Genomic DNA, 15,827 nt, shown 5'->3' with positions numbered 1-15,827 from the left:
TCCCCCAGCGCTTAGAACAGTGCTCTGCACAGAGGAAGCGCTTAATAAATACCAACATTATAAATCCCCGCCCTGCCACTTGTCAGCTGTGTGACTGTGGGCAAGTCACTTCACTTCTCTGGGCCTAAGGGACCTCATCTGGAAAATGGGGATGAAGCCTGGGAGCCCCACGTGGGACCACCTGATGACCCTGCATCTCCCCCAGCGCTTAGAACAGTGCTCTGCTCAGAGGAAACGCTTAATAAATACCAACATTATTATTACAACCTCAGGCCCAGCCAACTCCCCAAAGCAGCATTCCACCTGTCACGTCTGCGCAGGCGCGTGGCGGGGTGAGGGCGGGGCCCAGACTCGGGGGCGGAGCGCAGGGCGCAGGCGCAGGGCGGGGCCCAGGCACGGAGCACAGGGCGCAGGCGCAGGGCGAGGCCCAGGCAACGGGGGGGGGGTGAGCGCATAGCGCATGCGCAGAGAGGGGCCCTGGCAGGGGGCGGAGCTCAGGGCGCAAGGCGGGGCGCAGGCACGGAGCGCAGGGCGCATGCGCAGAGCCTCCCGGGTCGCCGTCTCCATGGTAACGGTAAACAAACCCCGGCCTCGCCGTCTCCACCGCCAGCGCTGTCACCGCCACCACCACCACCGGCAACATGATCCCCCCGGCCGACTCGCTGCTCAAGTATGACACCCCGGTGCTGGTGAGCCGCAACACGGAGAAGAGGAGCGCCAAGGTCAGGGGCCCCGGGATCTTGGGGAGCCCCCCCCCGCCCTCGACGCTGTGCTCATTTGTATAGACTATTTATTACCCTCTTTAGTTCGTTAAAGAGGTGTAGATCGCCTTGATTCTGTTGCTCTCGATGATGATGTCCTTTATTTTGTTCTCTTTTGCTCCCCCTTTTAATAATAAATAATAATAATGTTGATATTTGTTAATAATAATAAAAATAATGTTGGTATTTGTTAAGCGCTTACTATGTGCCGAGCACTGTTCTAAGCGCTGGGGTAAATACAGGGGAATCAGGTTGTCCCACGTGGGGCTCACAGGCTTAATCCCCATTTTACAGATGAGGGAACTGAGGCACCTAGAAGTTACGTGACTTGCCCAAAGTCACATAGCTGACAAGTGGCCGAGCTGGGATTTGAACCCATGACCTCTGACTCCAAAGCCCGTGGTCCTTCCACTGAGCCACGCTGCTTACAATGTGCAGAGCACGGTTCTAAGCGCTGGGGTAAATACAGGGTAATCAGGTTGTCCCATGTGAGGCTCACAGTTAATCCCCATTTTACAGATGAGGTCACTGAGGCACAGAGAAGTTGTGACTTGCCCACAGTCACACAGCTGACAAGGGCCAGAGCCGGGATTCGAACCCATGACCTCTGACTCCCAAGCCCGGGCTCTTTCCACTCAACCAGGCTGCTTCTCTAGACCGTGAGCCCGTCGTCGAGCAGGGATGGTCTCTCTCTGTTGTCCAAATGTCCATTCCAAGCGCTTAGTCCAGTGCTCTGCACATAGGAAGCGCTCAATAAATACGACTGATTGAATTTTTGCTTTGCTGTCTGTCTCCCCCGTTTAGTCTGTGAGCCCGGGATTGTCTCTATCTGTTGCCCAATTGTACATTCCAAGCGGTTAGTCCAGTGCTCTTTACATAGTAAGCGCTCAATAAATAGGATTGAATGAATTTTTGCTTTGCTGTCCGTCTCCCCGTTTAGACTGTGAGCCCATCAGTGGGCGGGGATGGTCTCTGCTGCCGAATTGTACATTCCAAGTGCTTAGTACAGTGCTCTGAACATCGTAAGCGCTCAATAAATACTATTGAATGAATGAATGAATGAATGAATGAATGGGGACCCCGGGCACCTTGGGGACCCTGGGTTCGGGGAGGCCGGTAGGACGGAGTCAGGTGTCGGGACCCAAGCGGGCCCGCAGGGCAGAGCGGGGACCCGGACCTGAGGGGGCTGGGGCTGGAAGACCCGGGACCTGAGAGGGGCCTGGGACTGGAAGACCTGGGGGCTGAGGGGTCTGGAGCTGGAAAACCTGGGGCCTGAGAGGGGCCTGGGACTGGAAGACCCGGGGGCTGAGGGGTCTGGGGCTAGAAAACTCGGGACCTGAGAGGGGCCTGGGACTGGAAGACCCGGGGGCTGAGGAGTCTGGGCCTGGAGACTGGAGGCTGAGGGGTCTGGGGCTGGAAGACCCGGGGGCTGAGAGGGGCTGGGGCTGGAAAACCAGGGGCCTGAGAGGGGCCTGGGACTGGAAGACCCGGGGGCTGAGGGGTCTGGGGCTGGAAGACCCGGGGTCTGGGGCTGGACGACCCGGGAGCTCAGAGGGGCTGAGGCTGGAAGACCCAGGGGCTGAGGGGTCTGGGCCTGGAAGACCCAGGGGCTGAGGGATTTCGGGCTGGAAGACCCAAGGGCTGAGGGGTCTGGGGCTGGAAGACCCGGGGGCTGAGGGGTCTGGAGCTGGAAGACTTGGGGGTTGAGAGAGTTGGAGCTAGAAGATTGATGACTAAGAGGTCTGGAGCTGGAAGACCGGGGTCCTGAGAGGGGGCTGGAGCTGGAAGACGAGGACTGAGAGGCTGACGGTCTAGAGGTGTGCTGAGCACTGTACTAAGCACCGAGAATACAAGAGAATCAGCTTGGATATAGTCCCTGTTCCACATGGGGCTCACAGTCTAAATAGGAGATGGGATTGAATCCCCATTTTATAGATGAGGAAACTGAGACATGGAAAAGTTAAGTGATTCACCCAAGGCCACAGAGCAGGCAGCTGGCGAAGTGGGATTAGAACCCAGAACATCTGACTCCCAGGCCCATGCCCTTTCCACTAGTACTAAGCGCGGGGGTGGAATCAAGCAAAAGCAAAGTTTGGACACAATCCCTGTCCCACGTGGGCTTCACAGTCTCAATCCCCATTTTACAGATTCGGTAACTGGGGCACAGACAACTGAAGTGCCTTGCCCAAGGTCACACGGCAGACCAGCGGCAGAGCCGGAATTAGAACCCACGACCTTCTGACTCCCAGGCTCATCCTCGATCCACTGCGCCATGTAAACCATTCAGACACATCACAGTTGTCATCTTCCTTCTCAGGCTCGGCCACTCAAAGGCAGTCCTCAGCAACCCATGTCTACGGGGCCTGTCCCCGCTCCGCCCAAACCCAAGAGCCCTTCCGCCTCAGTGGACCCAGCCAAGCAGGCAGAGGAAATCCTGAACTCCATCCTACCCCCAAGGTAAGGAGGCCGACGGCACCGCGTATTGGCCACGCTTCTCCCCCGATGCCGCTTTCTATACGCCGGGCATCGTGCTGAGAACCGGAGCGGATACAAGACGATCAAATCGGACAGTAGGACGTCCGTCCCACCGTCTCGGGAGGAGGGATATTTCACTGCCATTTTTACAAATGAAGAAACTGAGGTACAGAGAAGTTAAGCGGCAAGATCACACAGCAGGCTAGCGCCACAGCCGGGATCCGGGACTCCTGACACTCCGGCCCGCCTGGGCTCTGCCCGCTGGATCACGCTGCTTCTACCCTTTTGGCCCTGGTTCGCTTCCTGTCGGCCTCCCGCTTCGACTCCGCTGTCCGGGGGCAGGTTCGGGCAGGGGCCGGAGTCGGTCGGTCTTATCCATCGAGCGCTCACTGTGTGCGGAGCACTGGGCTAAGAGCGCCGATCTTGGAGTGGGGGGCTTGGGCGGAGGTTCGCCGGAGCCACCTGGGATCGTGGGGCTGGCGGGCAGGATGGGGGTCGGTGATTGATTTTATCATCTGTCTCCCCGACTAGACTGTGAGCTCCTTGTGGGCAGGGAGAGCATCTCCAACTTTCTTTAGTGCCGCACTTCGCACACAGTGAGTACCCCAATAAATGGCATTGATTGATTATTGATTGATTTTAGGTTACCCCGTCTCCTTCCGACCCCCCGTCCTTCAACAGGCTCCTGGGGGCGCGGGGGGGGGGGGTCTGTCTAGCGTGACCGAGGACACTGTGGGTCAGCGGGGGAGGGTCCAGGGAGCATGTCCTTGCGGTGACCGGCGACCCCCGCCCCGCCTCCGCCGGGTGCGTGTGTCCGTGCTGCAGGGAGTGGATGGAGGACACGCAGCTGTGGATCCAGCAGGTGTCCAGCACGCCCAGCACGCGGATGGACGTGATCCACCTGCAGGAGCAGCTGGACCTGAAGCTGCAGCAGCGCCAGGCTCGCGAGACCGGCATCTGCCCCGTACGTCGGGAACTCTACTCCCAGTGCTTCGGTGAGCCGGGGCCCCGGGGATGGGGTCCTGGGGGCTGGGGGGGGGGGGGGGGCAGGGCCAACTGGGGGCCTGGGAGCCAGGTGGGCCGGGGGCTGCGGGCTGGGGCAGGGGGAGCTGCAGGCTGGGCCGCTTAGCACAGCGCTCTGCACACAGTAAGTGCTCAATAAATACGATTGAATGAACGAATGAATGTTGGGCTGGGGGGCTGGGAGCTGGGGGCTGGTGGAGGTGGGTAGGGGGCTGGGGGCAGCCGCTTCTAGGCTCTGCCCACCCATGCTTGGCAACAGCCCCACTGGACTTCCTGCCCCTTGCCCCAACTCGGCAGTCGGAGCCTGGGGTCCGGCCTCTGTGTGCTTCCCGCCCCCACCTCAGCAGCCGGCGTCCGAGGCGGGGCCCAGGCTCCCCTTCTCCTCGGCAGCTGCTCGTCTCCCCCCGACCCAAGAGCGCAGAGACAACTCTGCCCGCTCTTGAAGAGAGATCCAACCCCGTCCAGGCCACGGTCCCGAAACGTATCTCCGAAGAATCCGCTTACCGTTCGACAGACTTGGTGGCGGCACGAGGTTTTCCTAGGGCGGCTCCCCGCTTCGCTCCCGGGCCGGAGCAGGGCCGGCTCACCCGGTCACCGGACCCCTGCCCCCTTCCCTGGGCCACCTCACGATCGGCGATGGCCAGCCGGGGGATGGTGGTAAGAAGCAGCGTGGCTCAGTGGAAAGAGCGCGGGCTTGGGAGTCAGAGGTCATGGGTTCTAATCCCGGCTCCGCCGCTAGTCAGCTGTGTGACCTTGGGCAAGTCACTTAACTTCTCTGTGCCTCAGTTACCTCATCTGTCAATGGGGACTAAAAAAACTGTGAGCCCCACGTGGGACAACCTGCTCACCTGGTATCCCCCAGTGCTTAGAACAGTGCTTTGGACATAGTAAGCGCTTAAGAAATACCACAATTATTATTATTATTATTGTTAAGGAGGACTCCCTCTAGCCGGTAAACTCGTTGTGGGCAGGGAATATTTCTATTATATTGTGTGCTCCCAAGCGTTTAGTACAGTGCTCTGCACACAGTAAGCGCTCCATAAATGCGATCGACTGTTTGGTTCACAAGGCTGCGCCCAGGGACAGGGCCGACGCGGGCAACGGCTTGCTTTGGCCATTTGCCATTTGGATTTAATCGCTCAGTCTTCTATTTGGCCGAGGTGTATCTGCTGCCTTCCCTGGTAGATGGGAAGCTCCTGGAGGGCAGGGCATTTCAATTGAAGGTTCTCTAGTGACCTTTCCCTTTCTGCTCGCGATTCTTCCTTCTTTTTAGGGTATTTGTTAAGCGCTTACTCTCTGTCAAGCACTAAGTGCTGGGGTGGATAACCGTTCATCAGGTTGGACCCAGTCCCCGTCCCACACGGGCCTCACGGTCTAGGTGATGGGGAGAAGGATTTAATCCCCATTTTACAATTGAGGCATCTGTAGCACAGAGAAGTGTGAAGTGACTTGCCCAAGGTCACACTGCAAGCAACTGGTGGAGCCAGGATTAGAATCCAGGTCCTCTGACTCCCGGGCCCGGGCTCTTTCCACAAGGCCATGCTGCTTCACCCGTAATGATTAAGAGAATAATATTGATGATGATGTATTTATTCAGTACTTACTATGTGCCAGGCACCGTGTTAAATGACAGAAAATTAGATCAAACACAGTCCTTGTCCCCCACAGGGCTCAGAGTCTAAGAGGAAAAGAGAACAGTTATTTTATTCTCATTTTACAGATGAGGAAATGGGGGAAGAGAGAGGTTAAGTGCTTAACAAATACCATCAACATCATCATCAATATGTATTATGTATCCGTTGCACTTTTAAAAATGGTATTTAAGTGCTTACTATGCACCAAGCACTGTTCTAAGCGCTGGGGTTGGTACACGTTAATCAGGTCGGACACAATCCCAGTCCCACACGGGACTCAGTCTTATCATTATTATCCCAGCTCTGCCACTTGTCAGCTGTGTGACCTCGGGCAAGTCACCTAACTTTTCTGTGCCTCAGGTGCCTCACCTGTAAAATGGGGATGAAGACTGTGAGCCTCACGTGGGACAACCTGATGACCCTGTATCTACCCCAGCTCTTAGAACAGTGCTCTGCACAGAGTAGAGCGCTTAACGAATACCAATATTATTATTACTATGGTGTTTAAACACTTACTATATGCCTAGCACCGTTCTAAGCGCTGGGGTAGATACAGAGTAGTCACGCTGTCCCACTTGGGGCTCACAGTCTTCAGCCCATTTTCCAGATGAGGTCACTGAGGCCCAGAGAAGTGAAGTGATTTGCCCAAGGTCACTCAGCAGAGCAGCGGCAGAGCCGGGATCAGGACGCAGGTCCTTCTGACTCCCAGGCCCGGGCTCTAGCCACTAGGCCACGCTGCTCCTCTCTGCTGCCTTTCCCGCCCAGCCTCACTGACGTTTCCCTTTTGTGCGTGTTGCGTGAAGACGAACTGATCCGGGAGATCACCATTAACTGCGCGGAGCGGGGGCTGCTGCTGCTCCGCGTCCGAGACGAGATCCGCATGACCATCGCCGCCTACCAGACCCTGTACGAGAGCAGCGTGGCCTTCGGCATGAGGAAGGCCCTCCAGTCCGAGCAGGGCAAGTCCGACATGGAGAAGAAAGTGAGTGCGGGGCCAAGGGGGCCGGGAGGGCAGGGGGTGGGTCTGTGTGGGTGGGATGGGGCCGGGGGGCGCCCGGCCCGGACGCCCCTTCCGCTCCGCTGGCGGCCCTCGGGGCCAGAGATCCCACCGGCTTCAAGCCGGTCCCTTCAGGGGACCCTCATCAATCCATCCGTGGTATTTATTGAGCGCTCCTTGCGTGCGGAGCACTGGACTAAAAACACCTAGGACAGTTCAGTGGAGTTCGTAGACCTGCTCCCTTTCCTCATGACCCCGCTTCCCTAGCTCGTTGTGGGCAGGGAACCTGTCGACCAACTCTGTTGTATTGCACTCCCCCGAGTGCTTAATACAGTGTTCCGAAACGGTACGTGCTCAATAAATACCCCTGATTGATTGTTCTGATCACAGTGCAATTTACGACCCGGCGTCAATCACCTCTGGCCCTCAATCCCGTTCCCTTACTGTCCCTTCCTCACCCTCTAAAATCTCTCTCAGTTTAAGGGGGCGTTATTTCTGCTCTTTTGGAAAGAATAATAGTGATCATTATGGTATTGAAGCGTTTACTACGCGTCAGGCACTCTACTAAGCACTGGGGTGGATACAAGCAAATCAAATTGGACACAGTTCCTGTCCCACGTAGGGCTCACAGCCTTTTGAGCATTTTGCAAGATGAGGTAACCGAGGCACAGAGAGGTGAAGCGACTCACCGAAGCTCACCCAGCAGACAAGCGGCAGAGCCGGGATTAGAACGCAGGTCCTGCTGACTCCCAGGCCTGCGCTATCTCTGAACTAATCAGTAGCTTGTCTGCTGTGTGTAACTGAAGGCAGATACGCTTCACTTCTCCGGGCCTCAGTTCCCTCACCTGTAAAACGGGGATTAAGACTGTAAACCCCATGTGGGACAGGGTCTGGGTCCCACCTGAACTCGTCGTGGGCAGGGAATGTGTCCGTTTATCGTTCTATCGCACTCTCCCAAGCGCTTAGTACAGTGCTGCGCACACAGTAAGCACTCAGTAAGTACTATCGAATGAATTAGTGCATATCTAACGATAATGTTGGTATTTGTTAAGCGCTTACTACGTGCAGAGCACTGTTCTAAGCGCTGGGGGAGATACGGGGTCATCAGGTCGTCCCACGGGAGGCTCACGGTTAATCCCCATTTTACAGATGAGGGAACCGAGGCATAGAGAATTAAGTGACTCGCCCACAGCCACCCAGCTGACAAGCGGCAGAGCCGGGATTCGAACCCATGACCTCTGACTCCCAAGCCCGGGCTCTTTCCACTGAGCCACGCTGCTTCTCAGGGCGTACCAGGACGTAGTGGTCCTCCCAGCCCCGCAGCACTCATGTCCCTATTCCGTAATTTATTTCTAGTCACGTCTGTCTCCCCCTCTAGAGTGTCAGCTCGTTGAGGGAAGAGAATGTGTCTGTCCTATTGTCCCCTCCCAAGTGCTCAGTACACACGGCAAGCGCTCAGTAAATAGGACCGACTGACTGACTGGTGTCTGGCACACGGTAAGCGCTTCCCAAATACCATAAGAAGCAGAAGCAAACCACGACAGGCAGCCTGGCCTAGTGGCAAGAGCCCGGGCTTGGGAGTCAGAGGACGTGGGTTCTCATCCCGGCTCCGCTGTCGGCTGCGGGACCTCGGCCCAGTCGCTCAGGTGCCCTGGGCCTCGGTCACCTCGTCTGCGAAACGGGGATTAGGACTGGGAGCCCCCCACGGGGGGCCAGCCGGTTACCTTGTATCTCCCAGCGTTCGGAACAGTGCTTGGCACGTAGTAAGCGCTTAATACCATGGTTATTAGTCTAAAAAAAGTTCCGATTCCACTAGGTGGCACCCGGAGCCACCGGGTTTGGGGCAATCCTCGGGCCTCCGCGCCCTGCCCACAGACCTCTGCCCTCCCCTAGCGGGTTCCCTCTCCCCACGATCTGACCACAGCGGCGGCGAAGATTGACCCCGGCCCCCGTTTCTCCCAGATTTCCGATTTAGAGTCCGAAAAGAGGGACCTGGAAAGGCAGGTGAACGAGCAGAAAGCCAGGTGCGAGGCCACGGAGAAACGGGAGAGCGAGAGGCGCCTGGTGGAGGAGAGGAAGCACGCCGAAGAGATCCAGTTCCTCAAGCGGACGAACCAACAGCTGAAGGTGAGTCCCTCCCGCGCGGGGCCCGGGAGGGTCCCGGAACCTGCTTGCTAATTTTTCCCCGTTCCGCCGAGAGGCCGCGTGGCCCAGCGGACGGAGCCCGGGGCCCGGGAGTCACGGGACCTGAGTTCTCATCTCACTCGTCTGCTGCGTGACCTTGAGCAAGTCACTTCTCTGGGCCTCGGTTCCCTCATCTGCAAAATGGGGATCGAATACCCGCTCTCCCTCCTATCTCCTTATAGCGCATCAACCCCGGTGCTTATTGATGTAACGATGCTACTAAAACGGGGATGAAGACTTTGAGCTTCACGTGGGACAACCTGATTCCCCTGTATCTACCCCAGCGCTTAGAACAGTGCTCTGCACATAGTAAGCGCTTAACAAATACCAGCATCATCATCATCATCATCATCATCAAGCCCTTACTCTTTAATCGTATTTATTGAGCGCTTACTGTGCGCAGAACGCTGTACCGTGCCAGGCGCTGTACTAAGCCCTGGGGGTGGATACAGGCCAATCGAGTTGGACACAGTCCCACGTGGGGCTCACGGTCTCAATCCCCATTTTACAGATGAGGGAACCGAGGCCCAGAGGAAGGGAAGTGACTTGCCCAAGGCCACACGGCAGGAGCCGGGATTAGAACCCATGACCTTCCGACTCCCCGGACCGTGCTCTATCCACGCCACGTTGCTTAGCATAGCGCTGGGCGCAGAGTAAGCGCTCAGCAAATGCCATAGTTATTATTAAGGTTGGGCTCCAACCAGGACTTCGTTCTCCAGGAACGACTCCAAATCCCTCTCCCCCTCTTCAGACCCTCTACGACTGAGATCGGGGGGGGGGGCGCCGTGAAAACGCTTTGTCCCATTGATTCGGAAAGTGGCACCCCCTCCCCCCCGACGGTGAAACCAACCCCATCCCCGGGCGGTTGAGGCCGGGCCGGGGGTGGGAGGAGGGGCAGGAAAAGGGTGTGGAGAAAAGTGGGGTTTCCATCCCACCGCAGCTTACGTCTTTGACCGGCCCACGGTCTGACCACACGCCTCTCCAGCAGAGACGGAATCGCAATTCCCAGGAAGTTCTCCCTGGCACCGGCACAACCCTCTCCTCGGCGAACGTAGCTGGCCCCTCCGAGCCGGGTTGGTAGGCCCCGCTGAGCCACTGTAGGCCGTTAATCCGCATGTGGTCGCTGACTGGTGTGCTTTTATGAGATTTTTCTGCTCTTGGAGAGCCATGGGTGGCAGGCAGATGTCACATACATCCTCTCTGTTCCAGGGACCACTGCCCAGAAGGGCACCAGGGAGAGGGAAGGCCCCAGGGATAATAATAATAATAATAATAATGTCGGTATTTGTTAAGCGCTTACTATGTGCGGAGCACTGTTCTAAGCGCTGGGGGAGATACGGGGTCATCAGGTTGTCCCACGAGAGGCTCACGGTACGGGTTTAGTGTGGCGGGAGGGGAGGGTTGATGGAGAGACGGGGGAGCCCAGGCTGCCAGGGAGTCGACACAGCATGGCTTAGTGGATAGAGCACGGGCCTGGGAGTCAGAGGGACCCGGGTTCTAATCCCAGCTTCAGCACTTGTCAGCTTGGGCAAGTCGCTGAACTTCTCTGGGCCTCAGTTACCTCCTCTGTAAAGTGGGGATTAAGACTGTGTGCCCCGTGTGGGGCAGGGACAGTGTCCAACCTGATTAGCTGGTGCTTAATACAGTGCCTTAAATGTAGCAACTGCTTTACAAATACCAACAAAAAAAATGAAAGATAAGGTAAGGAAGAGAAAAAGGGAGGAGAGTGGAACCACTGGAAAAAAAGGGAAAAGAGGGGAAAAAAGGACAAAAGGAGAGGGAGAGTGACAGGGAGAGAGGCTCGCAAGGCAATAGTAGGAACAGATTAGGAGGAAGAGGGCCACGGTACTAAACGCCAGGTAAGCACAAAACAAGCAACGATATTCCTTGCCCACGAGGTGCTTACATTCTGGGGGAGACAGACACGAAAGTTTTTACGGAGCAGTAAAAATAATCGAATGTACAGTTGAATGAACACATATGCAGAAGTGCTGAAGATGAGTGCAAGAGAAGTGGGCTTATGTGGGGGAGGACGCTCGGAGTTAATCGGGGAAGGCTCGTTGGAAGAGGTGGCCTTTCGGGACCGCAGATCCGTCGGACTCACGTAAGGAAGGGAGCTCCAGATGGGAGGGGCAGTGTCAACGAGAGGACCAAGTGGTGGGAGAGGCAGCATGGCCTAGCGGAAGGAACACGAGCCTGGGAGTTTAGAAGACACGGCTTCTAACCCCGACTCTGCCCCGTGCCTGCTGTGTGACCTTGGTCAAGTCACTTCACTTCTCTGTGCCTATAATCTGAAAAATGGGGATCAAGGCTGTGAACCCTAAGTGGGGCAGGGACCGCGTCCAACCCGATTAGGTCGTATCTACCCCAGCGCTTAGATCAGTGCTTGATTCGTAGTAAGCGCTTTAACCCACACCATCATTATTATTTCACTTCTCTGTGCTTTATTTACCTCATTTGTAAAATGAGGAGTTAGACTGATTTAGACTGTAGGCCTCGAATGGGACAGGGACTGTATCCAACCTTATCTCGTATCTACTCCAGGGCTTAGAATGGTGCTTGACACATAGTAAGCGCTTAACAAATACCATAAAAAAAAAAAATTGGTTTGGAAGGGACAGAGAGAGCGGTCGGGAAGCAGAGGGTGAAGAGAACAGATTGGTAAAATGGGGTAGGTCGGTGGAGAGTCTTGAAGGCACGTGAGTTTTTCCTTGATTTATTCTTTTTGCTGAGTTATTGATTCAAGTTAATGTCGGTCTCCCCGTCTCAACTATAAGTTTGTTATGGACAGGGAACACGTCAGCTAATTCTGTTCTTTTGTACTCTCCCAAGTGCTCAGTACGGCACTCTGTAAATAATAAGCACTCGGTGACGACCGATCGATGCGGAGGGACATGGGAAGCCAGTGGAGGGTTTTGCGGAGCAGAGAGATGTGGGCTGAGAGACCCTTCAGGCAGATGATCTGGGCAGCAGCGGGTATTATCGATTGGAGAGGGCTGGAAGGCCGAGAGAGCAGCGGGGAGGTCGACTCAGTAGACTGGTCGTGCTGGGATCAGAGCTCGGCCCGGGGCGACGGCTGCTGGGTGGAGAGGAAGGGGTGGATCCGGGAGGTGCGTAAAAAGAACCGGCAGGACGGCAAAGCGGCAAGGGGCCCGGCCGGACACCGAGGCTGTGGGCTTTGGGGACGAGGTAGGACCGGACGGAAGATAAAGCCGTCCACTCGGAGGCTCCCAGGCTGAGTGAGAAGGCAGAATGGCAAGCAGAAACCCTTTTGGACCTCAAACCTCCGCTCCACTGGGCAGATATCATCAGAGCGGTCTGTGGCTCAAGGTAGCCCCGTAGTCATGGAGAGGCGTAACAGTCAATCATTGGTATTTACTGAGCACTTACTGTGTGCAGAGCGCTATGCTAAGTGCTTGGGCGAGTACAGTACAACACAATTGGTAGACACGTTCCCTGCCCACAACCAGCTTATAGCTTACTGCGCACACAACACTGGACTAAGCGCTTGGGAGAGGACCATCCAATAGAATTGGTAGATTCATTCATTCAATAGTATTTATTGAGCGCTTACGATGTGCAGAGCACTGGACTAAGCGCTTGGAATGGACAATCCCTGCCCTCAGGAAGCTTAGAGTCTTTTAAGAGCTTCCTCTATCCCTGCCCTCTCCCGTCAGAAGTTCCCAGCCCCAACTGGGGCCAAAGAACAGCAGGCTCTGTGTGAGCCGGGCATTTTTTTGAATTTGAGGAAAGGCGGGTTTGCGTTAGCTGCTAATGAAGGATGACTCGAATTTCTCTGCTGCCGAAAAGTTAATTTGCTGTGGTAGCGTCAACTTCAGCTTAAGAAAAATAAAAAAAAGAGGCTCAGAACTTTTCACAGCCAGATAGGAATCTGTTTCCTTGACACTCTCCAGCCCTTTCTCTTATCTCCCACGTTCCTTCGCGGTGCCACCGGGCTTCTTCCCTTTCCCGAAGCAGGAGCTACGGAATCGAGAGCCTGAATGGGTCAAGGCCTCTCAGGAAAATGGAAGTTCTTATTAGGCCCAAGCCGCGGTGCCTAGCAGGCCAGAACACACCCCACCAGTCAATCAATTCATGGTATCTATAGAGTCAGCCAGTCAATCGTGTTTGTTGAGCACTGCCCGTGAGCAGAGGAACTGTACTAAGCGCCTGGGAGCGTAGAATACATCAATAAACAGACACATTCACTTACCGCACGCAGAGCACTGGACTAAATGCTCGGGGGAGAACCCAGTAGTCGGTAGACCCGAGCAGCAGCACGGCCTAGTGGATAGAGCACAGGCCTGGGAGCCCGAAGGAGCTGGGTTCTAATCCCGGCTCCGCCACTTGTCTGCTGTGTAACCTTGGGGCAAGTCACTTCGTTTCTCTGTGCTTGTAACTTCATCTGTAAAATTCATTCATTCAATAGGATTTATTGAGCGCTTACTATGCGCAGAGCACTGTACTAAGCGCTTGGAATGTACAATGAGGATTAAGAGTGTGAACGCCATATAGTAAAAGTAATGATGGAAATTGTTAAGCGCTTATGTGACAGGCACTGTACTAAGCGCTGGGGTGGAGCTTAGAACGGTGCCTGGCACGTAGTAAGTGCTTACCAAATATCATAATTATTATCCACGCAAATCATATGGGATACAGTCCCCAGGTGGGGCTCACGGTCTCAGTCCCCATTTTACAGATGAGGCAACCGAGGCACAGAGAAGTGAAGTGACTTGACCAAGATCATACAGCAGACACGTAGCAGAGCCGGGATTAGAACCCACAACCTCCTGCCTCCCAGATCCGAGTTCCACTGAGCCATTTGGGCCGTGGACCGGGTCCAACCTGATTAGCTCGCATTTCCTCCAGCACTTAGAACAGTGTCTGCCACAGAGTAAGCGCTTAAACAATACTATATACATAAAAAAAAGACAGCTCCCACCCTCGAGGAGCTTAAAGTCTAGTCCTGTATCTCATTCCAACTGCCTGAGCCCAGGAAATAAGCTCCGCCGGCTTTACGTTCACTGGTAGCAAGTTTCTCTAATTGGGTGTCAAGATGTCTGGGCGATTGAAAACGCGCCGTTCCAGATCCCTCTTGCCCCAGCCCAGCTCCTGCGTTCCAAAACCCGGGGAGCTGAACGCTGCCTTTAGCGGATCTATCCGGGCCTGAAATCCGAGAGCCCAAACCACCGTTTCGACAACTTTGATTCAATTTCCTTTCCGATGCTTTACATTATAGACGGAGCCGGCCGTCGTATAGAAACCGGGGCGGCTCTGGTTTCTACTAATGCAGCAAGGTAGTGTGCCAAGCCAGAAACAAAACTAATTTATAAAGTATGGAGTCAGGAATGAGTAAAAGGAAAAAAAAAACCAACCACACAGGCCTACCTTGGCCTCGCTGCAGCCATCAATCAAAGGTATTTGAATGCTTTACTGCGTGCAGTGTGCTGAGCGCTTGGAAGGGCAATACAATAGAGTCGTGAGCTTCAATCTCTCTCTCCCCAAGACATTTATTATCTTTTTTGCTCCCGGGTCAGGTCAAAGCTTTCCCCAGATCAGCTAACGGGTTCTTGTTTGTGTTTCAGGCCCAACTGGAAGGCATTATCGCACCCAAGAAGTGAAAATTTCCACATGGGCTTCTCTGCAACAACCACACCCTTGAAGACTGTCCCCCGCCCCATAATAATAACAAAAAATATCTAGAAGACATCCTCCCCACCTAGTCAGAACTCATACCCTTGATGCCCTCAAATCTCCCCCGTGCCCGAACACTCAGAAGAACCTGGAGATTCGGTAGCGGCTAATAGAAATCAGCGTTTTCCATACTTTCCTGAGTGGAATTCGCTCCGAGTTCTTTTTTTCTGTAGGCCCGGAACAGACGAGGCACCGGACGAGTCAGTCCCAGTTCTGGTTGGGCACCAAAAGGGCCGCTAGTCTCGGAGGCGCGGCTGACGTGCCCCCGCGCCCTCCCTCAATCCGATTCCAGGCAGCGCGAGGGTCTCTCCCCACAGCAATCACTGTTAGCCTTGTGTTTTTATTAAATCTTGTTAAAAAAAAAAATTAAAAAAGCGCATTTCCCGCCTTCCAGCGTCCCCCGATCTGGCGTCTTTCACTTCTCACCAAACTGCAAAAGGCATGACACCTGCCCCCACCAGCTCCTGTGGAAATTTCCATCAAGCAAAGCTCCACGGGGCGGCAGGGAAGGGCAGTCGTTGACTATCAGCTGTTTTGAGGCCCGGGCACCCCACATCTCAGGCCGACAGGAAACCCAGATCGCCCATCCCTTCTTCAACACGGGGTCTTTGCCCGATTTTCTCCACCTTCCCCTTCCCGGCTGCCCACCTGCTTTGTCTGCTGTGCCACAGAACCCCAAATCCGAAACCGCGCAGCTGCCTTAGCAATAAAACCCTAGATTATTCTCCTACTGGTAAGACACCTGGAGGTAACTGCCCCCCGCTTAACTAGTTTACATGACATGGCGAGTGTGAAGGTAATTTTTTAGTTTCCAATAAAAAATATTTTGGAGAAACAAGATTCTTTCCTTTTTTTAAACAGAAAAAAACCTCAGACCGAGACGCCGGTATATTTCCTTGCAAGACTGAATTGCGGCCACATTTGCTAAGAGGAGAAACAGCCCAAAAGCCGATTTCGTAAAGAATCTATACTGGGTAGACCAGATTAGAGAAGAATTAAGTTCAAAAGGTCAAGTTTCCAAACAAATGGAATTTAGGAAGAGGCAGGTAGCATCTGCCG

The 15,827-nt window shown here is 54.8% G+C and overlaps 1 protein-coding gene across 1 annotated transcript; it reads left to right on the top strand.

Moving 5' to 3' along the window:
- Window positions 1–546: 546 nt before the first annotated feature.
- Window positions 547–15,602, top strand: DNALI1 (dynein axonemal light intermediate chain 1). The gene is made up of 6 exons (XM_029080222.2): window positions 547–722; window positions 3,079–3,218; window positions 4,062–4,231; window positions 6,697–6,875; window positions 8,853–9,017; window positions 14,660–15,602. Exons 1-6 carry the CDS (start codon window positions 642–644, stop codon window positions 14,693–14,695), a joined length of 771 nt encoding a protein of 256 aa, XP_028936055.1. The 5' UTR covers window positions 547–641; the 3' UTR covers window positions 14,696–15,602.
- Window positions 15,603–15,827: the final 225 nt, after the last annotated feature.

This window comes from Ornithorhynchus anatinus, chromosome 16 (genome assembly GCF_004115215.2).
Source record: "Ornithorhynchus anatinus isolate Pmale09 chromosome 16, mOrnAna1.pri.v4, whole genome shotgun sequence".
Lineage (NCBI taxonomy): Eukaryota > Metazoa > Chordata > Mammalia > Monotremata > Ornithorhynchidae > Ornithorhynchus > Ornithorhynchus anatinus.
The sequence above is the reverse complement of the archived record's forward strand: the minus strand, read 5'-3'. Positions and strand labels throughout refer to the sequence as shown.

Excerpts from the sequence above, each read along its gene's own strand:
- DNALI1 (XM_029080222.2), top strand. The coding sequence starts at position 642 with ATGATCCCCCCGGCCGACTCGCTGCTCAAGTATGACACCCCGGTGCTG. Across the intron at positions 723-3,078 it reads CGGAGAAGAGGAGCGCCAAG|GCTCGGCCACTCAAAGGCAG; the intron begins GTCAGGGGCCCC and ends CTTCCTTCTCAG. Across the intron at positions 6,876-8,852 it reads AGTCCGACATGGAGAAGAAA|ATTTCCGATTTAGAGTCCGA; the intron begins GTGAGTGCGGGG and ends CGTTTCTCCCAG.